The sequence below is a fragment of the Dermacentor variabilis genome, chromosome 8 (assembly GCF_050947875.1).
Source record: "Dermacentor variabilis isolate Ectoservices chromosome 8, ASM5094787v1, whole genome shotgun sequence".
NCBI classification, from domain to species: domain Eukaryota; kingdom Metazoa; phylum Arthropoda; class Arachnida; order Ixodida; family Ixodidae; genus Dermacentor; species Dermacentor variabilis.
The window spans coordinates 36,993,502-37,020,815 of record NC_134575.1 but is presented as its reverse complement, the minus strand read 5'-3'; the positions used below and the strand labels follow the sequence as shown (position 1 = coordinate 37,020,815).

The 27,314-nt window shown below is 44.1% G+C and overlaps 1 protein-coding gene across 2 annotated transcripts in view; it reads left to right on the top strand.

Moving 5' to 3' along the window:
* Ca-alpha1T (Ca[2+]-channel protein alpha[[1]] subunit T) overlaps positions 1–27,314 on the top strand; it is a 397,067-nt gene that overhangs the window by 346,455 nt on the left and 23,298 nt on the right. Inside the window, exons 19-27 of one of the 2 annotated variants that reach the window (XM_075701870.1) lie at positions 5,416–5,564; positions 9,211–9,575; positions 10,505–10,719; positions 11,635–11,723; positions 13,835–14,027; positions 16,195–16,379; positions 22,194–22,320; positions 24,067–24,192; positions 25,273–25,362. In XM_075701870.1, coding sequence (XP_075557985.1) covers positions 5,416–5,564; positions 9,211–9,575; positions 10,505–10,719; positions 11,635–11,723; positions 13,835–14,027; positions 16,195–16,379; positions 22,194–22,320; positions 24,067–24,192; positions 25,273–25,362 — 1,539 coding nt within the window. Of the gene's footprint in view, positions 1–5,361; positions 5,565–9,210; positions 9,576–10,504; positions 10,720–11,634; positions 11,724–13,834; positions 14,028–16,194; positions 16,380–22,193; positions 22,321–24,066; positions 24,193–25,272; positions 25,363–27,314 lie in introns of both variants that reach the window. The other variant, XM_075701869.1, reaches the window with a different exon arrangement.

The window sequence follows — 27,314 nt, the reverse complement described above, 5'->3', positions numbered from 1 at the left end:
TAAGTTGATGCATTCGTAGAAGTCTTAAATGTAGGCTATTAAAACAATTCTGCTTTGCAGTAAGCGAGCTCTGTAGGGACAAATGCAATAATGAAACCTTCCAAAAAGTAGTAGGTATAACTCAGGTGGTTGGCATTACTACACCAATGTGAGTACAGCCTCTTGCCATTTGAATCTGCATTGCCTATTCGCAAAGGCATTTGGTTCTTCTTGGCTGTGTGCCTTTGGTTTTCTTTGTGTCTATTTTCTGCTGCTGCATGATTTTGAGTGGCTGTATGAAATGTAAGTGTTCTCTTATTTTGCTGATTTCTTTCTGCAGTGGTGACAGTTAACTTTGAATTGAAACCCTCTGGTGGTGTCAACCTGTGCAGATGCTTGCATGGGCGCGCGTGGCTACACCATGCCTGCACAGTTCTTTTGACACCAAGTGGAGCTGCACTGTTGTGGTGGCCAAATGAAAGTGACATGCTGGTTGGAACGCGTTCTCTTGGGGCAGAAAGCTGTTATCATCAGTCTAAAGTGGAGATATATTACCTTGCAATGTTTATTTTTTTAAGTAAAGCAAAAAAAAGGCTCTACTTGGGAACTATAACGTATAATTTCAGGACCTGCAGCATAGTTCTGAACAGGTGTTTTCTGCAGCGACAGCGGTTACAGCTATCACTGTTACCACAGTTACAGTAATAGTAGCAACTGAAATCAGCACCTCACATTGTTATGCCCAGGTGCAGGGTTTTTGACAGATATCACTGTTACAAGAGTTACAGTGATAGCAGTCACATAAGTCATCAACAGGCTGCTATGAACAACTGCAACATTTTCTACAGCGACTGTTGCTAAAGCTACCACTTTTACAGGAGTTACAGCGATAGCACGTCACATAAATCTGCAACCCAGGTTCTTATGAGCAGGTGCAAGGTTTTTTAGAGTGACAGCTGGTACAACTATCGCTGTTACAAGAGTTAGAGCGATAGCAGTAGCATAAATCAGTACCCAGGTTGTTATTCACATGTGCACTTCAGGTGCAATAGCTGCTAGAGCTATTACTGCTGCAGCAGTTACAATGACAACAGTAAATAGAATCATAAACTCACATTACAGGATCAGTGTTTTCTACAGTGACAGCTGCTACAGATATCGCTGTTGAAGCAGTTACAGTGATAGCTGTAACTGAAATGAGCAACCCAGGTTTCTTAATCGATGCATTGGTGTCACAAGATGCAAATTAATCCCTGTCATGACAGGCTTACAAGAAAATACATAAATGGACATAAGGGCCTGATGAGGTGCCTCACCTAGCTCTGCGACTGCACGGTCAATCAAAGGCTCTGAAAGTTAGGCAGTAAAGTTGACACTGCAGTATATTGAACAGTATAAGCACAAAGGTGGCAACACTTTTGGTGCAGTGTATTTAAGAACTCACTAAGGAATCAATAAATAGTGAAAATAATTTTGGAGCCCCCCTCAACAGCCTTGCTCATAGCCCAACCTTTGTTTGGGGCACTACACTTCCTCAATCAATCAGTTAAATGCAACGTTAGGCAATGAACAGCTGCTTGATGCCAGTGGGATGGTCCAGCATCCACAAGAGAGGCACACAGCCAGCATGGTTACTACAGCAGTGCCACAGGAGTTTCTGAAATGTCTCGTGATGCAACTCTCAAATTTATATTTGTATGCCTTGCATGTGTGCCTTGTGTGCCCTTTTTTTACCATCGCCTTCTTTCCTTTCGAGCTCTTCATTAGCTATGGACACAAGCACAACGCTAGTGGCGCCACTTTTCCCGCACAGAGATAGTTCATTTACAACTGCCACTTGAAGCACCTACATACTTTTATTTCCAAAGGAAGCAATCTGAAAGAAATGTGGGGCCAAATCTCTATACCCCACTCCTGAAACTCCTTTTACGTTGCGTTCTTCAGTTAAAGTAGTCTTGCTCCAGACTTTAGACTGAAAAGCCTTTTAATCTTCAAATTTTACGACATTTAACAGAAATTATTCACCTTATCTAGCACTTCACGAATAATCTCTTATTCTTATCTTTGTTGTTTCGTTGCTTCTCTTAAGCACGCTTTTTTGTAACATCACCTTTTCATCCTTGAGTGTAAACAGCAGTGTAGCTCATAGAGCGCTTTTAGATCGCATGTTTGTGCTCGAAGATTTCTTTAGCTGCTACATACCTGCCGTTATACTCTAGGCCGAAACTGATGTGCAGAGTACAGTTCTGCTATACTATAAGAGTCAGTCACATCGTGCAACAGGTTGGCCATCAGCGTCTGCAACTTTCACAACATGTTGCTGGAAGTCTTGTCAAGCTGAAGCAACAGTAGTTGATGAATATGATGCTCTCAATACATATGAAGACATACATTGACACTTTTTGTTGCTTCAGTGCGACAGAACATCCAAAGATGCTGGGTTTGTGGGCGGTGTCAATCTATTCACTGCCGAGCATGACAGTGCTCTAACAGATATAGGAGAGCTTCTTGGCTACAGAATTCATATCACTCTGTCCATCATCATGAGCCTGCTAACGTGTGTGCATAAATTAGTTTGGATTAAGCACTGCAACTGCACACGTTATTAGTCCCAATGCCGCCAGGCTTCTCACGTGCTTTGCACATTCTTCACACACGCTTCACCTGTACTTCGCTCACGAGAACACCTCAGAGCTTACATTGTCCATCAACGTGTTTACATGAATTTTGCATTTGGTCTGCTGCTATCATTTTTTGCTTGTCCTTTTTGCTGTCTGCATTTTCAAATGTCGTGTGTTTTCTCTCTTGTCTCTATCTCCTTTTTTGGATGTTTGCTTGGAGATAAATTCGCACTCCAAGCTCTGTGAAGCTGCGACTGCATCAAGACAGGCAGCTTAAACCTATTGTCATGTGCATGGCATTGTCCATCTCTTCTACGCATTGCCTTTTTTGCTACAGCTTTTCTCTCTTTCCTGCATATTTTTCATTTTGCTCTTCTTTTTTTTCAAGCTGGGCTGTCAGTTCGAGAGCTGAACTTTTCGGCTTTGGCATTGTCTGTTTGTGGCTTAAGTTGTCTCAGAAGAACCTCTGCACTGCGTTTTTTATGTGGCTTACAAGCATTTTAGTGCCTCTAGGGTGCTGTAATGTATTAGGCACAAGGTTGCAATTGCACTGATGCTCAGACACTACGTGCAGGTAGCGATCAACTGATAAAAGTTCAATAAGATGTTTTGTGCAGATGTAAATGGTGCTTGTTATTGTTCATCGGCATCCGGAGTTGGGCGTGACAGATTCACAGAAACAAAAATTGCTTGTTAATGTTTCAAAATTAGCATAGCTAGGCATACAAATACATTTGAGTAAACAAAGACAGCAAGCGATGTACAAATCATTCTGGCTTAAAATTTAACACAGGAATAATGATGAAGTAACAGTGTTATAATTTTAATATTTAAATAACATACTGCAACATAAATCGCAACTTAGTAGAAAAACCTTCCCAAAGTAGATGTGATGCTTATGGGTTAAGAATAAGACCAGATTTCTGTGATTCAACATGCATTGGCTACCAAGTGACATTTTTTAGTTGCAGAAGCTGCCACACAAGCACTTCCACTCCGTCCGGCTTTGCTAGTCTTGCGTATTCAGTTTCTTTTGTTCATTTGTTGATTCGTGCAAGTCTTTGTGTTTCATGGGACTCTGCCCATGAAAGATGTGAACTCTTTCACTTCCATTGTAAAAGTACAGTTGATTACTTTCATTGTAAAAATGCTTTCTATAAGCAATCTCTCAGACTAAATTTTCTGATAAGCTGAACACTGTGTCGACTTCCATTTAGTGTCGCCTAGAATAAGTATACTGTCACCAGGATGAACTTGTGATGAGACGACTTAAGGTCAACCCACGAAAGTGGGATGGCACCATCGCTTAATGTGTTTTTGCATATCTTTTATGTGCTGGGGTAGTTTAGTAGGTGAATATGGAAGTACAGTATGAGTTTGATATTACGTTTTCTTACTTTGCTAGAGTATGGTATTTGCCAGGCTCGCTTGCAGTTGATACAACTTGACTGTCATGTTCAATGACAAGGTGCCGAAGTCGTAGCCAGAATGAAGTAATATTGTAATCTTTCAAAGCAAAACAGTCATTAAGACAAAATCATTATAAATACAGCTCGCATACATGCCACTAGGCAGCAAAGCTGGTTCCAAGAACTTCAGAATGACATTTATTTTAGGGGGTGATGTGTGTATAAGACAACTTAACCCACTAAAAGTGTTAAGTATTAACCTAATCTTACTGCATGTACGAAGTGTCAACACACCTTACTCAGCGTTATCCTAAATGTATTCTGCATTTATTGCATATAGCACCAATTATGCAACTGTGGCACATACGAGTGCCACACATAGACAGTGCAAATATTACTCATTTTTATGTAGCTTGGCGGTTTGCTAGACTAGAACCAACACAACAAGAAATGGCACTTGGTAGTCAAGTAGATGCTTGCAAACAATCCATGCCTGAGTCAGTTCGCTTATACCCCTTTAGTGTGTTCAAATAGAGCAATACATGACAGCACTGAAAGCCATATCATCCCTGTTCATCTGTCATCAATGTTTTCTTGGTACCACGAATATGGTAAACATCAAACATGCAGCATGTCAACACTTTAGCACAAACCAGATGAAGTCAGAGAAATTGCATTCACTGGTGATGTCACCTTTTTTCTGAGTCACTGATCCTTAACCATGAACAGCTAGGTGCTCTCAACAATGGTGAAGGTGACAACAAAGTCCCAGGATAAGAAGTTGGAAGTTAACAGCAAAATGTTATATAGTGTGAATACTTACGACCCGGAATAAGGAATGTTCATGAAAGGACCATCCATGCCATTTTGCATCACTCTGTTCTACTGGATAGTCCCATGTGCAACCCCATACACAATAGACATACGGCAAAACTATATTCTGAGACGGCTGCCGTTAAAATGTACGGAGCTGAACAAAATGCATCACTCAATTCAGATGTTGCAGTTCAATGAGTGAGCGCAGCGGCATTCGAACTTGTCAACGAACGTTGACAATTATTGGGGGGGGGGGGGGTGCTTAAAGTACGAGTGAGCATTTTGGTCACCGATCCTAAGGCCCGGTGTTCATCTGAGGGTTGCGTCTCTGAGCATCTGGTTTGCGCTACGTATGACCGCTTGAAACGTGCGCCTGCTGGCCCAACCACTGGTTCTGCTAAGGTGCGACAGACGAGGCAAGGCCCGCGCAAAAAAAAAAGAAAGAAAAGCGTCCATGTTGGAAGAAGAGTGCGGACGACTGAGCGGCGCCACTGGCGTTGTGTGCACGCATCCCTCCTGGTCCTCCCCACCCGTAGGGTTCCCCTCCACCGTCGCCTCCCGGCAGCCCTCTAATCAAACTCCACCGCCAGGGAAGCGGGGCAGCGAACGGTGGTCGACGTCGGTCCTCGGCCGACTCTGACACGGACTCCCTGCTGGACGCTGAACTGCCCGGTTTTCAGGACTCATCCTGTCTGCTGGTGGTCCCACCACCGCTCAACAATGTGATCGTCAGTCAGAAGTGAGTCAACACACTGCCTGTACTAACTATACAACAGGAATTCCCTACAGACATCAGGACGATGAGCAAAACGAGAACAAGGTCAAAGCGAGAGCCAACGTTTCGACAAGTGGACTTGTCTTCTTCAAGGTGGACTTGTCTTCTTCCGCCTTGAAGAAAGCAAGTCCACTTGTCGAAACGTTGGCTACTGCTCTCACCTTGTTCTCGTTTTGCTCATCGTCTTGAATTTCCGCCTCCCGCCTTCCCCGTGTTTTCCCTGGATTTCTACAGACATCAGGGAAAGCCCATCAACATGATGCTTGTGCTATTGTTTACCATGCCAATTCCACATTGACATCAAACACCCCCCCCCCAAACTGACGCTTGTGGTGACGTTTACCGCAGTAAATTCGCAAAGACATCAGGGAAATCTCGTCGATTTACTGTTGTACTAATTTTGATATGTAAGAGCGCACATAAAAACCAGAACGGACATGAAGATAGTGTACTTAAGCGAATATGAAGATAGGGAAAACTAGGGAAGGGAAGAAGGGAAAACTGTGTTAGCCAAACACGAACTGGTTTGCATGACAAAGAAATGCTGTTTCTGCAGAAGATATTTTCTTAACTTCAACCGAATAAAATGGATGCGACAACTTATCTAACGTGCACATTTGTGATTATGTGAATGCGTCAATCAACTATTCAATTGCGCGTTCAGCGCTGGTAATGTATGCCATTTTATCTGTTCGTCCTGGTTTCATATGCGCTCTTTAGTATCAGAATGAAGCATTGCCGATTTGCCCAAGTCGCAGTTGTATTGCTTGTACTAACATTTACCACAGGAATTCTCTTAAAACAGCAGAGAAAGCCCATCAACTTGCTGCTTGTGCTAACTTTCATCGCAGGAATTACTCAAGGACATCAGGGAAAATTCATCACCTTGCTGCCTGTACTAATGTTTCCCTCAAAAATTTCCAAGAGACCAGGAAATACCCATCAGCTTGATGCTTGATGTTTACTGCAGGAATGTCCAAATATGTACCAAACAAGTCCGTCCCTTGCTGCCTGCACTAACGTTTGCCCACACGAATATTTAGAGGCATCATAACAAACACATCAACGTGTTGCTTGTGCAAATGTTTACCACAAATATTTCCCAAAGACGCGGAAATTCTATCAACTTGCTTTTTTTACTAACTTCTATCACAGGAATCCCCCAAAGCCTTCGGGGAAAACGCATGAATTTGCTGCCTGCGCTAACATTAACTTTAGGATTCCCCGAACACATAAGGGAAACCCCATAAACTTTTGCACTGCTGAGAAGCTCTTGTCTCTCGTGTCCTTGCCCAACTCACCGTGCATTACATTCTCACGCATCCCCTTCTCATTCGTCGTTCAAGTATGGGATGTAGCCAGCTTTGCCCTTCCAAAAAAGAAGATCCAAAAAATTCAACTCCGAAAATAGCAATGCAGCAGATCAACTAAACCTATGACTGCAACATACTTGTTGCATTGATAGAAACCACACCATGCTAATTTGGCATCAACCCTGATAGATGTCCTACTAACTAGAAAGGTGTACTCAGTGGAGGATAGCAATTAGAAACATTCATCAGAGCATTGAGGACATCCGCAAACCTTATATTTTTTAGTGGCAGTAAGTTTATACCTGATAATTTTGTACTAGGCACTAGCATCTCAGACAAGCAGACATTGTTGCGGCCCTCGAGTTGACGTGTAGTGTGTGTACTGTACTTAAACCACTAGCACAGTATTGTATCGCTACATTTCAAAACGCACGAAGATTTGACTTTGCCGTGTACTATGCTTGTAAAAATAATATGCTGCAGTGAAGAAAAAGAACAGCAGTGATTGCGATAAGTTATTTTCTCAATATGACAAAAATACACTTTGATACACTAAACCATTTCTTTTATTTCACACTACAAGATAATGCTCTTGCAACAAAATGCTACATTTCATATATTTGGGCGTGAAAAGCTAGTCATACCTACAAATCCCATGGATAACAAAAAATGAACAAGCATTTAAAGCCAAAGCAGTGTTGCTAGATTTGCAATAAGTCCGCCATGCTGGGCCTTCATATTACTTCCAAAGACAATTTATGTTTTACTGCTGGCACTAGGGGTGTGCGAATATTAGGAACTATTGAATAATGAATCAAACAGTGCAATATTAGATTCGATTTTGGGATCAGATAGTCACCATGGGTAAATACGAATATATTTTTATAGTTCTAGAGTATTTCAAAACGTACATTTTGGGCAAGTGAACATGAAATTGGAGCAAAATTAAGATATATTTAATTGCCGTGGGCACAACATAGGCACAAAACTTCATAACTTACGTAGTAAAGCAGGCTGCATTGTTTAGAGAGTCAAACTTTTCGGCTATACTGCGATGATTCACACTCTCCGAAAAGTCTTGTGCATGCATACAGACCGCTTATCTGTTGCCAGTTCTGCATTCGTGTTTGCTATAAACAACGTGCTTCACAATGTACAATTCTATGACAGAAACTTCCTAACGTTACAAATACATCAGAGCCTCATTATAGTGTATCCACATATTGCGTACTAAAAGGCGTAGCGAAAAGAAACGCCTGACCATGTTACACTCCCTTAGGCATCCATGTATTTCATCTTTGATATTGTAAAAACAGTTGTAGTGAGGAAACAGATGTCTAAAAAACACATTTATTTGCTATATCCAGAAAGGCGTATCCAGAAAAATCAAGATGATAAAAAGAAACAAAACAAGGCACGATAAGCTATTACTTTATGATGATGATGATGATGATGGAATAAACAACGATTGCACTCAATGGAGTATCAGAAGACTTTCAATACCTGCGACAATTCTTGCGTAAACTGGCTGCTTGAATCATTTTCAGGGTGGTCACCATGCTTTACTATCATGGTGTGCTTGTTAAACTGCCGTAGCATCCGTACATGTAATTATAGCAGCCCTTCCTTCATTTGGTTTGCGTCCTGTTCGGTAACAAAAGTGTCGTGCTGCCGCTGGTGGTCAGCTTTTCGTGAGATTAGAGGCAAATTCAGCGCATAAGAGAATAACGCTGATTATTATAAGCTGTTTGCGGAGCTCCCCCCAGGGTATTCTGACATAACTAGAAAAAAAAGCGTTGTACAAATGATCTCAGTTCAACACTTCAGATCCAAACATGTAATCTACGTTTCAATACGGAGCAACAATGCACTCTCTCGAACGAGAATCAACAAACTGTGCATAGCAAACTTGTGTTGTGTTTGCAGAAAGGTAAAAATCGTGAACTACGTCTATAGCGAAAATACTAATATAGTGAATATTTTTCCCAATCCCAACTGCTTCAGCATAACGAGGTTATACCGCACACGGATGTGAACATCATTTTATAATTATTGTGAAATACGGCTGTTCATTTCTCAAAAAAAGAAACTATCCGAAAAGTATTCGATATTCAGTTTTATTCAATCGCCTTCTGGTGATATTTGATTCGTATTCGATTCGGTGTCACAAGTCACTATTCGCACACCCATGGCTTACAGATACCAAGGTCAATCATCCAAAATACTGTTCGTGCCACGTCCTCCATCACCAAGAGGCCCGTGTGATTCAAGCTCGCTTTTTTTTTCGTCCGGTACAGCGGTGGCGGAAGTGCATCGGCCTCTGACCACAGTCACTGCAACGGCGGTGTGCTCCCGGGCCTCAATAACGGCGCAGGCGGAGCCCCAGTCAACAGCAACAACAACAGCAACAACCACCACAGCAACAACAGCGCCCACCGACCAACTAGCCTACCCAAGCGCCCCAACGTCCTCACCAAGCAGAACAACATGGCAGCTACGGGTTGCACGAGCGCGTCACCTCGAAACCACGACGCCGTCGACGAGCGGGCAGAGGCGGCGGCTTATCTCGCCCAACCACCCACCGTCATCACCAGCGACTCGGGTGGAAGGCCAACGTACATGCCGCTGAGTCGCCAGAACTCCATACAAAGCCAACATGGAGGTGAGTGAAAGTGTTTGGTGACGTCACCGACAGACCCAGTCTCACAGTTTGCATTCGGCAAAAGGCCCTTCGTTTGAACCAAGATACCTATCTCCTGGCAAGTTTCACTGCATCATTGCCAAGTCAATGCCAGTGGTGGTAGTCTATTAGGGACCTGAATGGAGGCCGAATCGTTGCAAGTGCTTTGACATTTCCTTTTTTTTTCTTTTTTTGCAACTGGCTCAACCCTTGCGGTGCAGAGGGTGAAAATGATAATGAGATTGATAGGAGAGGTCTGTACGACTAAAGAAAAGCATCTGCACCAAAATAACGACCCCTTCTCCTCCAATATCTCTACAAATAACTAAGGGATGAAATAAAAACGCAGCTCAGCTTCGACATCCAGCTGAAGTAATTACAATGGAAAGCCAGCAAGTACCACAGGCATAGTAGTGCCAGCAGGACAGGTGTTCTTGCGCTTTGAGCTATATAATGACATCAATTTGTTGGTAATCTCTATGAAGCACGTTAGCAGTGCAATAAGAAAAAAAAGGAAACATCAATGAAACATTGGCGGCGCATTGTGTTGTATATTATTTTATGTAATTCATTACGTCACCCTGCTGAGATTGCAAGCATTTCGCACCACCAAACTGACAACCTTGTTTGAAACTCTTGTTATGCTTTCTACTTATTAGTCTGCTAGTTAGTTTATTATAACACTCCTTGATCACTTGTGTTACTTTCTGTACTTGTTCATAAACTTGTACCACTCCTGCTTTGGCTGCCAAAGTACTGCTGGCAGTGTTGAATATATAAATAATAAATAAGTAAGCATCCTTAAGGGCACTGGAAATATGGCGAGTCAACATGAATTTTTGGACCTCTCTGAGATTGCAAAGTAAGATGAGCAAGCATGCAAGTCGTTTGTATATGAACCATTATTCCAGGAGGAGGCAGTGCCAGTGTCTTGGCCAGTCGCCACAACTCACTAAGCGGTTCGGGAATCTCCTATGCCGAGACGAGGCACAACTCGCTCCTTGTCAAACCCAGCGGCAAGAAAATAAGCACTGAAAGTGGCGCAGTGCTTCACGTCAAAGTGGACAACGCTGCTGCAGCTGCGGCAACTCTTGTCTACGGCGAGCGTGCGGTCAATGTGCCCAAGGTCAGTGTTGCGTGTGGCCCATACAGTGACTCAATATTATGTTTCCCTTTATAGTGCACACATGTGTGTGTGGAGTTTTTTATTAGTTGTCTATAGTGCTTGATTATTCGAAAGTCTTTAATAATAAACTGAATAGCAGCCACTCACCCGACAATTACATATGTATCGCTAATAGTCTGCACTGACATAATATATTGATTGAGAAGCGAAGTTAAATTATGTTAACTTTTTGCTGAATTATCACAAAATTGTACACTCAAGTGTAGCACTTCAAAGTGAGTGGCCGTAGTGCCACATCATGTGCACAGACGTGAAGAGCAGAATGCAAGTTCTGTCACCTAATTCAAGAGTAAAACCAGGAATGCAATCTGACACCTTCCAGAAAGCTCGCGCGATATTTTTCAGCTCCTGATTCAACATGATTCTTGCAGCCACCGCTAAACAATGAGATCACTACTGTTTGTGAACCCTGAAATACTGTACCTGCTCCACGTGCAATATGAAAAGGAACACTGTGTGTGGACTACAAAAACACACATGGCACCCAAAAAGCTTTCAATGAAACTACATCTTGAATGGGAAAGTTACTTCATGTATATTAACCTGTCAGTGGTGAATGCACACATCTCTCAAGTAATCCTTGCTTGACATGAATTCAGTTTTTACTATATTATTGACCACCATACTGTACACAATGTGATACTACAAGCCAAACCTGGCGTTATTACCTCCCAGAGAGCTCCCTTGATGCTTTCAGCTGCAATAATCTAGAGTTCTTGCCAAGGCTACAAAAATCATTTCTATGTCCCTGTTTGTGATACATGGTGTTGCAGCCACAAAAGTAACATTAATCCACTGAAACTGCACACCCAGCGCACGGTACCGAGCTTATTTGACCTTCCTGTGCTCTTGCAGCTGTGCTGGTATTTTGAGCCTCCGTGGTGGAGGTGGTGCTTTGAACATCGTCAGGACTATGCACTATTTCTATTCCCACCGGACAGCAAGTGAGTGGTAGTCCTAGGTTTCTTGGATTATTTTAGTCTTAGATAGTAGTGTTAGTAGAACCTTGCTGGTACGTTTTTGTTTTCTTAGGGAACCACAGTAACTAAACTCATGATGCTGAAAAACGCAACACCCGATAATGATTGCGGCAGCACTACAGACGAGGCAAGAATCTGTGCTCAGACAAAACTGTATTTAAGTTGAATAAAAAGCCAAGGTATAGAAAATTGGCTGACTAATGCTCGCTATCACTGTTTGCCGGATAAATTAGACGTTAGATAGGACGTTGAACACATTATTTTGTTTTGTGAACACATGTTTTGTGACAACTAATAACACCGTCGCCGCGTGTCGTACGCTGCATGTGCGAGTGGAAAGCACGCGAGTGAAGCCGGCGATCGCGGCTCAATCTGGCGCGCGCGAAGGAGAAAGCGGAGAGCAAACGCGCCGTCTTGCGTCGCGAGAAAGGCCGTTTAGGGGACGGCAAGGAGGGAGGGGGCGGCGGCGTTGTGCTCCGGCAGCAGCTGGGAGTTTCACGACGGGGCGCAAGGGGAACTAGAGCCCTGCACGGGCCTGATTTTTCGGCCCGGACCCGCTTTATAAAGCCCCGAGCCCAGCCCAGGCCCGCCCCCAGCCCAGGCCCGCCCCGGGCCCGGGCGTTCATTACTAAGCTTAACCAGGGCCCGCGTGTACATGAGCAGGACCGGTCTGTAAGTAACAAAGAGCATATCCTTTTTTTTTTACTTACTTACAGACTGTACCTCGTCAGCCTCACTTTCTCGGGGTCTAATCAGCTGCAGTGAATAAGCAATAAGAGACCGAACTCTCTGTGTCTCCAATGCGAGCATCATTGGTCTGGCCCATTGCCTGTGCTGTTATTTCTGCGCTGGTGCACCACATGCGTTTACCTCGATCGTACGATTTGGTTCTACGAGTGCATTTAGCATGTGAATATATATGCATACGTATACAAACAGGCGAATTCACGAGCATGCGTCATAAAATAAAGGCACAAATAGAAAGAGGCACCCCTTGCCTTGGCGCTAAAATAATATATATATATATATATATATATATATATAATAGCAATAAGGTAATTCCTACTTAGTGTAGCGGCTTAGTAACATGGTATTCTGGTGCTGAGCGCGAGGTCGCGCGTTCGGTTCCCGATCGTGGTGGCCACGTTGCAAAGGAATAAGAATACGAAAACTCTCACATTGACATTGACTTAGGTTACTGTCAAAGAACCCACCCGATGAACAAAATTCATCACTCTGGCCTCACACGTAGTCTAGATGCCGCCTCAAAGCATCCCAAATTAAGTTTATTAATCATTCAGTCAACTATATCACAGAATATCTCGTGACCAATGTGCTGCTTTGGGACCTCCCGACTCAATCAGTAAACAATCGATCAATTAATCGATCAGTTTATCTCTAAGTAATAAAATTATGTAAGTTGTGATCAGTGGAAGTTTCGCATAATTAGGGGTGTGCGAATATTCGAAACTTTCGAATAAAGAATCGAATAGTGTCCCATTCGATTCGGTCTTCGAATCGAATGTCACTATTCGCGAATGCGAATATTTTTCAAATACTTTGCGAATATCTCAAGAACGTCAACTGCACCCCAATAAGCACAAGATTGGAGCAAAAGTGCGGTAAATTTTGCCCCCCACCATATAACCTGAGAACTTGCGTGAGCAGGCTACGTCACATGGGTAGCCACGATTTACAGGCTTCATAGCGATAATTCGCATTGTCTGAAGAGTCCTGTGCGTGCGAAGAAACTACTCCTTTGCTTCTGGTGCTCCGTTTGTGCTTTTAGTAAACAACGCTTTATAGCGTACACACGTCATGACAGAAACTTGCTAAAATTAAGAATACTGAGAGGTGAACATCGTCTTATATTAATCGTGATAACCGCTGTTCATTATTCGAAAACTATTCGAGAAGTATTCGATTCGATTCGCTTCTGGCACTATTCGATTCGCATTCCATCCGGTCTCAAAAATCGCTATTCGCACACTCCTAGTATAAATGCATACCACAGCGAAACAATAATATTTCTTGATTCAGTACCTACGTGTAATGTACGTACCGCATTCTTTCAGGGTGCGAATGTACTGCAACCGGCTCACAGACGGCCGATGGTTTGACTACACGGTGCTGGTTTTTATTGCACTGAACTGCATAACACTAGCCATGGAGCGGCCAAACATTCCCCCACGCAGCCTCGAGCGGGAACTGCTCATAGCTGCAAATTATACCTTCACTGTTGTATTTGCCTTCGAGATGCTTGTCAAGGTAAGTGCTTCGCTCTTTCTTCGTGTCACTGTTCGCCAAATATAAAGCTGCGCAGTTTCCTTGGGGTCGCAAAAAAACTTAGGCTAGCAGAGTAACAATATGAAATGCATAAACGCTAAACCAGTCTGAAGAAAAAAAATTATAAAACTTGTAAGTTCGTTTTTTTTTCTCTTTTTTTTTCCTGTGCCGATGTGTGGGTGTGAATCATCGAAGATGCGGAAAGGGAAGAGAACGAGAACTGATGCCGTTGAAGCTATGGTGCCGGCATAGAGTTCTGAGAGTTCCGTGAACGGCTAAATGCAGACCAACCCCTTAGTCTGAAACGAGATTAAACCAGAATGTTCTCTTCAGGCGATGGTTAGGTTGGATTTGATTAGATAAGGTCAGCTTAGTTTGGTTTGGGGGCCACGTCATGCGTGCTGTTGATCCAATGGAAAGGAAATTATTAATTACCAAAGTTGAACGCAACACGAAATAAGGCCACCAGCACAGAAAAGACGCAGATGGAATTTGTTCAGACCAAGAGCAAACATCTTAATGAGCTTCAAAGAACGAAACGCAACAGAAGATGGCAACAATGGTACAGTAAGAATGCAAATGAGTGCGACGGCAGAATCCTAAAATGTTATTGTACTCAGATTTAGGCAGAGAATTCAGGTATTTTTTCTGCTTGTAGAGTTCCTTCTGTGCGTCCTAAATGTCTAACTATTTTGTGATGTCTAACAATACCGTCTGCCCTCATGTTTTGTATAAAACCTGAAGGCATGTGTTACCCTTAACTAAGTACAGTTAAACCTCGATATGACGAACTTCGACATAACGAAATTCTCGATATAACGAAGTGCTTAACTTTTCTTAACCTCTTTTCTATAAAACACCATGTATTTGGAACCTCAACGTAAGGAAGTGTGCTTGTATGCGATTTCATTATAACGAAATTTCAGTGCCACTGCAACCTAATACCGAGACAATAAGGGGAAACTTCCGCAGACGCAGATGGTCAAAGGATTGAATTGCAAGTGGCTGTTCTCAAATGCACCTTTCAAATCGCGCGCCGCGTGTCAAGAGCGACCGCCGAAGTGGAGCCACATCATGTTCCGCATAAAGTCCAAGTGCAATAAGATCATATCGCGTCCCGCGCCCTCAATGCTTTAGGAGCGAGCGAAAGTGTGCAAGGGTGAGACAAGAAAGATGGTGACTTCACCAGTGCTGCCTTCCCGCGCGAGCGAAGGGAAAGAGGGGAGGTGGGGCGATGTCGCGGTAACGAGATCAAGCGCGCGCGAGGGGGCGGAGTAGGGGACACGTTGGCGGGAGCACGTCTCGATATCTGGCGCGTGCGTCTCGGCCGTGGTTGCGCATGGCTGTAAGCGCGGCTTAGCGCATACGCAGCAGCGCACCCTGCTTTAGAGGTAATCTGCCGCATGTGCAAAGAGCGGGCGTGCCGAGACGGCGGCGTGGCATCATGTAAGCTATCTTCCCGCGCATTTGTTGTTGGAGGTTACGATATCTCGAGTCTCGGTGACCCATCGGAGCGAGGGGCAGACGAAGCATTCGCTCTCCGCTGCCGGCGCCTTTCATGATAGCGTCGTCCCAGTGCGGCCGACTCTATCAGCCGTTTAGGCGGATTGCGCGAAAGTATGGCTGGTACCGCCCTTGTGAAGATATCGTCGATGTGGCGTAAAACCGTATCATTCGTCGCCGACTCCGAAATTCATCAAAAGGAATTGTTTTCTCATTGAAATTCGCTCTTTTCGATTGCCCGATAATTCCTGAAATTCTGCAGCCCCTTTCTGCGTAAGAAAAATCGATCGGCGACTGTACTTCCTTGCATAACAGGTCGAATATCCAAACAACGAAATTTCGATATAACGAAGCAGCTTGCCTATGCTGCCTACTTCGTTATATCGAGGTTTAACTGCATTATATAATTACCTTTCTTTTCAGCTATGAATCACATATTTCATTTTGCTTCTGGTTCTCGTGGTAGCATTGTAACACCCCTTACTCAATGCCCTGAATGTACCTGTAAGGTCTGTTAAGTAAAAATATAAATACATAAATAATCCCAGGTGGTTTAAATCTGAAAACCCCGCTATGGTATCCCTCTTAGTTTGTGTGTTTTGGGGGATGCTAGACCCTATAATTTTGACCTATATCCTCTGATTAGGTGATTGCCAAGGGCCTCTGGTACGGGGACAAGGCGTACTTCAAGAGCGGCTGGAACAAGATGGACGGAGTGCTAGTCACCATCTCCCTCGTCGACTTCCTCCTCACCTTTGTTGCCGACGGAAGCCCCCGCATATTTGGCATCCTTCGCGTCTTCAGGCTGCTCCGCTCACTCAGACCCCTCAGGTGAGCTGGTGGACGTGCCACCCCCATTCGATTACTGCAGGCTTCTCTTGTGTTCAAACTAGTATGGTCACTGGCACTGATTTGGAGCGTACATTTTCATGCTGGTCAAGAAGAAGCTATGGCTCCGGAACTCTTATCTAATCGCATGGGGACAGAGAAATCGTTTTTTTTTTCTTTCGGCAACCATTGCGCGAATTTGGTGAGGTTCGTTGCATTTGTTCATTGCCATAGCAAACATGTGGACACTCCTGACGCATTCCCGCCATCGGTGTCGCCGTGTTGTCCCATGTAAAGTACAAGTTCAATAACATCGTGGCCGCGCGCCGTACACTGTGCGAACGAGTGAAAGGGTGCGAGGGTGAGCCAAGCCAACGCCTCCTAGATCCTAGATAGCACAAGGCCGGTGCACTTCGATCCGCGACGTCATGATATCTTGTCTGACTGCCACAGAATCTAATGGTGATGCTCCCGAGTAAGCTCCAGTGATTTTGACGACACCGCTTTCATCGTGCCGCGCTTGGCACATGAAATTCCGGTCCAAGTAGCATAATGCCATAAAGCAGAGTGCACAAGCCTCCTATCTAGGTGGCGTTGGCTGAGCATGATGGCTCGATTTCACGCGCGCAAAGGAGAAAGGCGGGGAGGAAGCGCACACCATCTTCCGTCGACGCACGGCACTGTCGGGGAGGGATGCAACTCCGGCGACGGCTGTGTATGGCACGACCGTGCGGGTCCTATCTTGAAAATGGGGACAGAATCTAGGCGCACCTAGAGCTGGCAGCTTCGTGCGCGCTGTGTTCTCGCCACTTAGTAGCGCTGAAGCGTGAGGGAGCACGAAGGTCAATTCGCTCGCTGCTGCTGCCGCGATTCCTCACGCCAGCGTTTTGACAGGGAGCGTCCGCGCTCATCGAGCGAGATGCGTTCATGTTTGCCTGTGCGCGCATGACACCATGCTTGTTAATTTAGTAATAAGGAAAATGTTTCCAAGTTTAAACGGCCGGTAAAACTAATCCGCTTACTTCGTATAGCTGCCTAATAATTTCCTACAGCAATCGATGTTCCGCCTTTCTTGAGAAACTGCGACTTCTTTAATGTAAAAATCTGGAATCTATTGACTGTAGGACGTGGACAAATATTCTTCGAAAATTCTAGAAAATTGTGAAATTTCAGGAACTCAAACATCCAGTTTACAACTCTGTAACTCAGTAATAAATAATACTACAGTTAAACCTCGATATAACGAAGTCGGTAAAGTCGGCAATTTGCTTCGTTATATCAAAATTTCGTTGTATTGAAATTCGACCTCTTTGCGTATAAGTACAGTCGCCGATCGATTTTCTTACGTGGAAGGGGCCGGACAATTTTCCGAATTATTGGGCAATCGACAACAGCAAATTTGAACGAGAAAACAATTCATTTTGATAAATTTGGGAGCCGGCGTTGAGGGATACGCTTCCATGTCACGCACGTGGACGATATCTTCTCGGCGGTAAGAATTAAGCGAAGCCAACCACGCTTTCGCGTGCACTTCGTCCCCGCGGCTGATAGCGTCGCCCGTACTGGGACGACGCTATCAGGAAAAGCGCCGGCAGCGGGGACCGAATGCTTCGTATGCCTCTCGCTCCAACGGGTCACCGAATCTCGAGATTACGCAACCTCCAATACTAAACGCGCGGTAAGACAGCTTGCATGATGCCACGCCGTCTCGGCACGCCCACTCTTTGCACACGCGGCAGATTACCTCTAAAGCAGGATGCGCGGCTGCGTATGCGCTCAGCCGCGCTTACAGCTATGCGCAGCCACGGCCGAGGCGCGCGCCAACTTGATCGCGTTACCACGAGCTTGCTCCTCCCCCCCCCTTTCCCTTTGCTTGCACGGGAAGGCGGCACTGGCGAAGACACCATCTTTCTTGTCTCACCCTCACACACTTTCACTCGCAGCTAAAGCACTGAGTGCGCGGGGCGCGACAGGATCTTGTTGCACTTGGACTTCACACCGAACATGATGCGGCTCCACTTCAGCGGTCGCTAATGTCGCGCGGTGTGCGATTTGAGAGCTGCGTTTGCAAGCAGCCGCTTGTAATTCAATCCATTGACGAGCTGCGTCCGCGGAAGTTTCCATTTATTGTCTCAGCATTTCTTTGCGGCAGAAGTGAAATTTCGTTATATTGAAATCGCATGTAAACGCACTTCGTTATATTGAGGTTCTAAATACATGGTGTTCTACGAACAAGAGGTTATGAAAAGTTAAATAGTTCGTTATATTGAGAATTTCGTTATATCGAGATTTAAGTGTATCACAATTTTGCAAAGTGCGCCTAGATATACATCTAATGCGGACAAAAATGATGTCATACACCGTTCTGAAATTTAATACCAATCTGTGACTGTGGCTTTTGCAAAACTCCAGTGAGCGTTGCAAGAACTTCATGTATGTTGTAGATTCATACATCGCATTTGGCCGATTGAACTGTTCTAACAGCTCAGGGTTTCTACCAAGTTGATATTCTTAAGTTCCCTGAGTTTTCCAGGTTTTCCCTGAATCCCTTTCCAAATTTCTTGAGTGACCCAGAACTTTGTTTTATGTCAAGACGGGCTGACACCATGTCGACCGATGCTGTCACTCTATAGCAAGCATGTTAAAAAAAAGAAATGACTCAATCCAGTTTGAATAATAAGGTGTAGTGTTTATTCTATCCTAAAATATAACAAAAGGGGGGCTTAGTAAAATTCACAGCGAATAAAATATCTTCGAGAATATATATGGTAAAGCCCATTGCAAATCGAGTCAAACATTTTCAAATACAAATAAAAAGAGGTGCATACAGAAGCAAATATTTTCGACTATTAGCTATTTCTATCAAGTGATAGCAAGCTCATTGGTATGAGGCCCGAACTTTGTCCAAGTGAGATTCTCTCTAAGCAGCTGGATAGTCACCCTCAACTGTCCTGACGTGCTCAGCCCGCGCACAACGCCTCAGTGTTGGGTTGCACTGCTTTTTAAAGTTTACTTTAGTTTGGATCAGGGACACCTGCATCTCGGCGTCAGCCAACACTTTGTTGAGCTCAAGCTCCTTCAAAGAAGCGGCGGCACACTTCCTCGTTCATCCCTCAATGCACCGGTCCTTTCTATTCTCTCCCTCCTTCTGCCGCGCGCTCGCCCTACGGACCATATGGAGCATCTTCTTGGACAGTTGTAAACTCAACGCCCGATTTTTCGGACTCCCTAGGGGCCGCGAAAATGTCCGAAAAATTGGGCAATCAGAAAAAATCTATGCATGCCTTTTATTTATTTATTTATTTATTTATTTATTTATTTATTTATTTGCTTAGTTATTTATATTTAAATATCTTACAGGCCCAAATGGCATTGAATAAAGGGGTTTAGTTATTACAATGAAAGTACAAGGGAACTAGTAAGCTCGAATCGCCACAGGCACGTCCAAAAAAAGCTCTGAAGGACTGCCAGTACATTTATTAGGCGTATCGGTGCTCTTTATGTTACAGGAGACCGCGTGTGCACGCGTGTATATTTAATCAGTGACAATTGTCCCTTCCCACGCTTAAGCTTCACCGCAATTCTTTGCGTATGCTTCACCGCGTCAGATTTCTGTATCGAGGCGAAGCCGACTTTCGGGAACCGGCATTATGCAACATGACGTGCTTTCCGAGCTTCAAAACCAATCGCGAGGACTACAAAGGCGGAGTCGGTTCCATTGCTGACAACGGTGAATTCTTTCAATGCAAACCATACCACCGAACGGCAAGAAGCTTAATAGCGAATGTCGAAACAGCTAGGCCTAGCGTTGCCGCGGTGTTGGCTACGGCTGGCAGCGTATCTGCGAACGAGAGCGCCGGTTCGAGGAGGCGAGATAATCAAAATGGCGGCGGCGGTAACTTTGATTAATGTCATTTCGGGCCTGCGGTAACGGCAAAAAATTCCGGAAATTCGGACGGCAAAGGGCTCTTGCGTCCGAAATTTCAGACGTTTCTATACATTGATTCTATGAGGTCGTGGTGGTGCCGCGAAGCCATCCGAATTATAGGGCATGTCCCAAAAATGGGGACATGACACAGAATTACATGTGTTTTGTCACAGAGTTGCGTATTTGGAAACATTGTGCTTGTATTTTTTTTACTTGCCTATTTTCGGCCATTTTCGTAAACAATTTAAAGCCCTAAATTAAAATTTCGCTTCTTTGAGCTAGTTGTTAAATTTTTACTTTCTTTATAAAATTCAATACATTTCATTCAAGTGGATCCAGTGGTTGTCTGGGACAAGCTTTTCTGTGCTTTACATGTATTTGAATAGGCAAATCAGAGTTGATCCCAAGTTAAAGCTTCTGCTTCCTCTTTTGCTTTTATTGTGGGTTTCTGTTGTTTGCTTCCAAACCCCGGGGGAGGCACTACGTATCGATCCCAGCATCTCTCACACATTTGTTTCCAAGTGACACTACCGTATTATTAGTATCGCATTTTTTTTTTATTTTGGAACTCTAGGTCAGATCATTGGGCAGGGCTGACTGCTCAGTATCAGTAAATCTGCTGCTTCAATAGAGATGCTGAAAATGCGAAATGCATACAATAATGGGCCTTTGGTAGTGGTTTGTATTCATGAGGCCTCAGTATCGCTGTGTCATTCAAAGATTGCTTCCTTGTAGATCAAGAGCTTTCTTAAATGTGGCTTGTGTCCTAGCATGTTATAGACCACACGACAAACAATGTACTGATCATCCTGAAGGACAAAATTTTAGTGAACACTTTCATGAGGGCACTTGTTGGCACATCATACTAGACGGTTTAAACAGTGCACCCAACAGAGGACACAAGTCCTACACAAACACACTCATGCACATGGCACTATACACAGTGTCCCAGCTAATTTTAGCCAAGCTTTAAAAATATCCCTGCATCCAAATGCATGTTGTTGGCTGCTGTATGGGACAGCTCACGCATTTGTCTTGCAAGTATCAAGTTTAGGGATAAACTGTCAATGAAAACTTGTACAAAGTTGTAGGAAATATCTCCTTTCAGCAGCTGCTAACTTTCTCCTTACAAGGTAACCGTTTCCCTTTCGTCTTAAAGAAAGCCCACGAAGTATGAAAAAAATAACTGTGACATGCCCGTACGCGTGCTACGATTGCAGTGCTCTCAAACGAGCGGCTTAAGAACGAACTGCACATTTAACCTGGTAAGCTGCCTGATCATATCGCTATCATGAACTGCTGTGAGGGAAGCGCATCGCTGGCTTAAATATCGCAGCGAATGCCTATATTGCTTCCCTGCCACTTTTTAAGTGGCAACAGAGTTCAGCTGGGATATACCTTGTATACGTTCAACAATGTCTCTATATTCAGGAACAAAGCTAGTCTTGCTTTGAGTCGCAAGTACAGTGATGCATCTGGTGAGAGAGAGAGAGATAGCAAACAGAAGAAAGGCAGGGAGGTCAACCAGACGAGCGTCCGGTTTGCTACCCTACACTGGGGGTGAAGGAAAGGGGGAATAGAAAGACGAAAAGAGGAAGGAAGTGATGACTGTGTGCAGTGAAGCACCGTGACACCAAAGTGTCGTCTGGTGAAAGGTATATATATATATATATATATATATATATATATATATATATATATATATATATATATATATATGTATAGCTTTGATTTGAAAGTAAAGGTGCTTAAAATTGCGCAGTGTGTGTGCATCTCTTGTGTCGTGTGTCAAAGTGCACTAGGCCTAAGTCCTCTGGCCTGATAGACACTGGGAAAAACATTTGTAGACGACGCTTACCTGTGCTACTGCTGCCGATTTTACTGCACAGGGTTATCAACCGTGCACCAGGACTCAAGCTAGTGGTCCAGACCCTCATGTCTTCCCTGAGGCCTATCGGGAACATTGTCCTTATCTGCTGCACCTTCTTCATCATCTTTGGAATCCTTGGAGTACAGGTGTGCAACAAACCGCCGAGCTGCCCGGTGGGGGCTGCGCGATTTTGCCGACAAAATAAGTTATCAAGCAAGTTGTTTCATACTTGGGGAAGTTGTCATGGTGCAAATAAGATGGATGCAAAAGACAGAAGTGTACAAGTGACAGAAAGAACACTGGTGCACCCATGCCACCCTGTCTCTTTTGCTCTCTGTGTCCACCTCACGTGCACCATGATAACTTTCCTAACTTCACACACTTTTGTTAGTTTTACTCTCGTAGACTCACTAATGCAATGAACTTAAATGATTTCTGCAGGAATTTACGAAGTGGAGAGTTATCTTAGTGAAATTGAAATTCAGTATTCACTAGAAAGTACCATGTAGCCACAGTGGAAACCTATGCAGGTTCCTTGTTGAAGAAAGACCATGTTGGTTGAAAAAAACATTTTCATACAGAGATGAAAATTTTTAATGCATACATATACAGGGTGCTTTCTTGCTGCACCAAATTTTAAAGAATTGCCAGTGGCAGATAACGCAATTGTAGCCTTTAAGGTAAATTAATAGATGAGACGGCCATTAATTATTACTACGAGAAATCAGAAAGCTTACTAGAATAATGAAAATAATTACACTAATGAACGTGTTAATTATTTTGCAGTACACGTTCAAATCTACATATAGTAGTAAGTTAGCAAGGCATATCGACTTAGCACAAATTATGAGGATGGCACCAGTTTCAAGATATATGCCGTCAAACTTGCGACAAAAATGCGCTATTGTTCAACTTACTTGTTTATCAAAATGCTGTTTTATGCATCGCAGCACAAGAGTAACTAGAACACCAATGCGTTTCTTCAGACACGGAAAATTATCTCCAAACTGGTGTAGTCCTGAGAATTCGTTCCAAGTTGACACGCTTTGTGAACTTACTGGCTATAATTCGCAGAGTGAAATATGTGCCATGAAGTAATTAATTAAAACATTAACTAGTGCAATTATGTTAATTCTTCAATTAAACATTTTCATTTCTCGTAGAAGTAACGGGCCGCCTCATCGTGTAATTTAGCTTTGTCAAAGGTCTGGAATGTGCTATCTGCCAGATGCAATACGTAAAAATTCGCTTCAGCTAAATGATAACACCTGGTATATGCATACATTTGACGTGTTGAAGACTATGTCTTCCTCATGCTTCTGAAAGTAATGTAATTGAATCGAGGAAAGTGGGATATAGAGAAAATGGGAACATCATGAAAGTATAAATTTGGTTTTCATCATGCCAGCGCTTAAATGTAGCTGGGGACACCTGTAACGAAAGAGCAATTTGTTGTTGTTTTCTCTATTTACAAAGCTAGAATTATTTGCTAAATTTTTCACTTCACTGTCAAGGTGTGCCAACCTTAATGTGCAGACATAGCTTCTCATGCGCTGGATTGTGTCATGTGGAGTTACGCAGGGCTCGTAATTTTAAATGTTCCATTTCATTTTTTTCATTATTTTCCTGTCATGCATCACGCTGATCAAGTAGCTGATACCAGCGACAACACTGACGGACCAGCAAACGACGCATGTCTGAGCCAATTACGTAATATGAAAAGGATAGAAAATTAAAAATAAATTGCTAGGAAGTACGGCTCCGGAGATATTTCTTCTGAACAGGCAGTGTATTCGTTCGGAACGAAGGCTGGCCATCACGTGGACTCCAGATATCTGAAAATACAGGCTCATTTGTGTTCCCCTGGCTGTGGGGTTCTTCCTTCATTGCAGCTGTTCAAGGGCTCTTTTTACTTCTGCGAAGGGCCGGATGTGAAAGGCGTACGCACAAAAGAAGACTGCCTGGAGAGGGGCATGGTCTGGACAAACAGAAAATACAACTTTGACCATCTGGGCCAGGTTCGTAGAGGTCGACCTGACTTGACCCGTGTGCTTGTAGACGGCATGTCGCCTTTGTAAACTCGTACTTTGTCTCCGTCGTCCTCATCAGTATCATTCATCACTTCTTTCCCTTTCATCTCCAACATCCCCAAAGCACTTGTATAGTATAGCATGTCAGCACAGGCCACAACACTTTCATTCTGCAATTTTTTTTTGTGTTTGTGTGTTGTGCATAGCTGTGTTGCACATGGCGAAGTCCCGAAGTGCAAAAGTAACACGTGTGAAAGGAAGACCAAGAGCAGAACACGGTTCGCTCATGACTAAGATTTACTTAAGGAAATGCTGATACAAAGACGCACTTTTTTTTTTTGTGCGTCCTGACAACCTCAATCGATTTTGCGCTTACAACTGCTTTGCTTTTGCTAAAACATTGCAGCAGGCTAGAGCTGTTCTGTTCTGGAATTAAAAAAAAAAAACATTGAACATCTTTGCTAACATGCCTTGCTCGTTCGTGGTATTAGAAATTTGCGTGTATGTAATGTTTCATTCCGTTAAGCACAAAGGTTAGTCTGGGAAAGTATAAGCCCTAAGTAGCCTGTATTGAAGCAATTAGAAGTACTGTGCTTGTCATTGTATTCAACCCTTAGTTTATCATGTATATCCATAAAGGAAGTCAAAGCACAATGAGGCTTTGTTGAATGCATAGTTTGTGAATGCAGGTCTCGCACGAACTTGATTGTTGTCCTTTTCTGCCCCCTTATAAATTTACCATCACTGACAGGTGACACAGAAGGAGACATTAAAACTTAGCATCAACAAACAAGCAATCTTGCAGATGGCGAATCACTTAAAGAGTTTGAAAGCAGGAGTTTAACGTGCCTCTGCAAAGTATGCTAATCTACAGTGTCACAAACGTTTTGCAAAGAGGGTCTCAGTGCTGTTCTGCGCCTTTTCCTACCCTCTCTCTCTTTTAATCCCATCTGCTCCACCCTGCTGGCGCTAAGCCGTGCTCCCGCATGGGTTGCAGAAAATAGTGCTAGCCTTTCCTCCTTCCCCACAAGAACCACTTCTCTCACTCTCTCTCTCTCCTTGCCACAGGCACTCATGGCCCTGTTTGTCCTTTCCTCAAAAGACGGATGGGTAAACATCATGTATTCAGGATTGGATGCCGTCGGAGAAGGCATACAGGTCAGTGTGTGTATACCTTTAGTGTTGACGCAACCGCGGTATTTTCCTAGTAAAAATTATTGGAGGGAACCCTGACATTGCACTCGTTCGACTACCATGGGAACATTGGTTAGTACACTGATGTTTATGAACTTCGCGCTTGTGGTTTCGGACGTTCTTGCGGTGTTATTAAAGCGAAGCTGTCTTAAGTCTCCCATAATTTCCTAACCGTGGCAGCAGCAGCAGCCTCACGTCTCATAACACGTGCGCACGAGACCACGTTTTCTCGAGGACACGTGCACGTGCAGCACCTTCCATTAGGCCACGGACGCAGGAATGAAAATGGGAAAAAAATACTGGTCCACCTTACCCCCTGTCTTTTGCGTCATACCCGCCGTGGTTGCTCAGTGGCTATGGTGTTGGGCTGCTGAGCACGAGGTCGCGGGATCGAATCCCGGCCACGGCGGCTGCATTTCGATGGGGGCGAAAAGCGAAAACACCCGTGTACTTAAATTTAGGTGCACGTTAAAGAACCCCAGGTGGTCAAAATTTCCGGAGTCCTCCACTACGGCGTGCCTCATAATCAGAAAGTGGTTTTGGCACGTAAAACCCCAAATATTATTTTTGTGTCATACTTCTCTTTGCACACATCTGTCCTCGTCATTCTTTCCTTCGACGAAGGTCACCTGCGTCCTCGAAGCATCACTGCGACGACATCTCACAGTGTGCACTCATGTGAACTGCTGTCCGCATCTCGGCTCACATTGTGAGCGGTGTAGCGCATAAACATTGCATCACAATGAAGTTGGGATGAGTACAGCGCGCAAGCAAGAAATGTTGCATCACTATAAAACTGTGAGCGGTGGCAGTGCATAAACATAAAGAAAATTGCAGGATGTCACATGTCGCATAGAGTACAATAAGGACAACTGTATGCACATCATTTTATGTTTTATAACATTTAACTTTTCAGTGACTGCTTCTAGAAAGCTTCGCTTCACAAAGATTCCAGCATGTGCGTTGGAGCTGCAAGCATTTTTCACTATATGCCTTATCTGCCCTTACTGCCCCAAATTTTCAACCAACAGCATTTTTCAGACGCACAAGGTAAAAATAACTCTTAGCACTTGCATAATCATTGCGAATTGTAGCATTTATAACGCAATATTGCCACGGGGATTCACGAGTACACGGGGAAGAGACGAAACCGTATATTACAGTATTTACGGGCTGCCGCTACCGCAGAACGACTGACAGCATCTCACGCAGCATGTCCCGTCTTCTTTCTCTTCGCGGAGCGAAGCGGTCCTTTGATGGCATGCTTATATACGCGATGCCACGTAACAATATTTTATTGCAATAGCAATTATATCGACACGCTGGGCAAATTTCTGCCGTTGGCGTCGGCATCGCCGTGCTGTTCCGCATAACGTCGAAGTGCGATAACATCGTGTCCGCGCCATGTGCCGTAGGTGTAATCGAACGCTTGTGAGGGTAAGCCGAGAATGATGATGGCTTGATGCGGTAATGTATTCTCATGTTCGCAAGGGAGGAAGGCGGGGAGAGTGCACACCCGAGGAGGGCCGTTGGCAGGGAGCAGGTTAGTACGCATATTCTCTTCGACTCTAGCTGCAGCGGCTGAGCGTGGCCGCGCGCGCCCTTCTTGAAGGCAATCTGCGCTGGGTTCGAAGGCTAGCCGATCAGAGATAGCTGATAGCTGTGCTCTCGCGCGCCTAGTTCGCGCTGAAGCGAGAGGCAGCACGAAGGGGAATTCACTGGCCGCAACTGCCTTTGTTCACCACGCCAGCGTTCTGACAGAGAGTGTCCGCGGTCATCGAATGAGAGGTGTTCGCGTTTGTCTGCGCGCGCGCGACATGCTTGTTAATTCAGTTAGTAAGCAACTGTTTAAAGCAACTTATGTAGCTTATAAAAGAACTAATCTTACTTCGTGTATGGCTGTCTAATGATTTGCT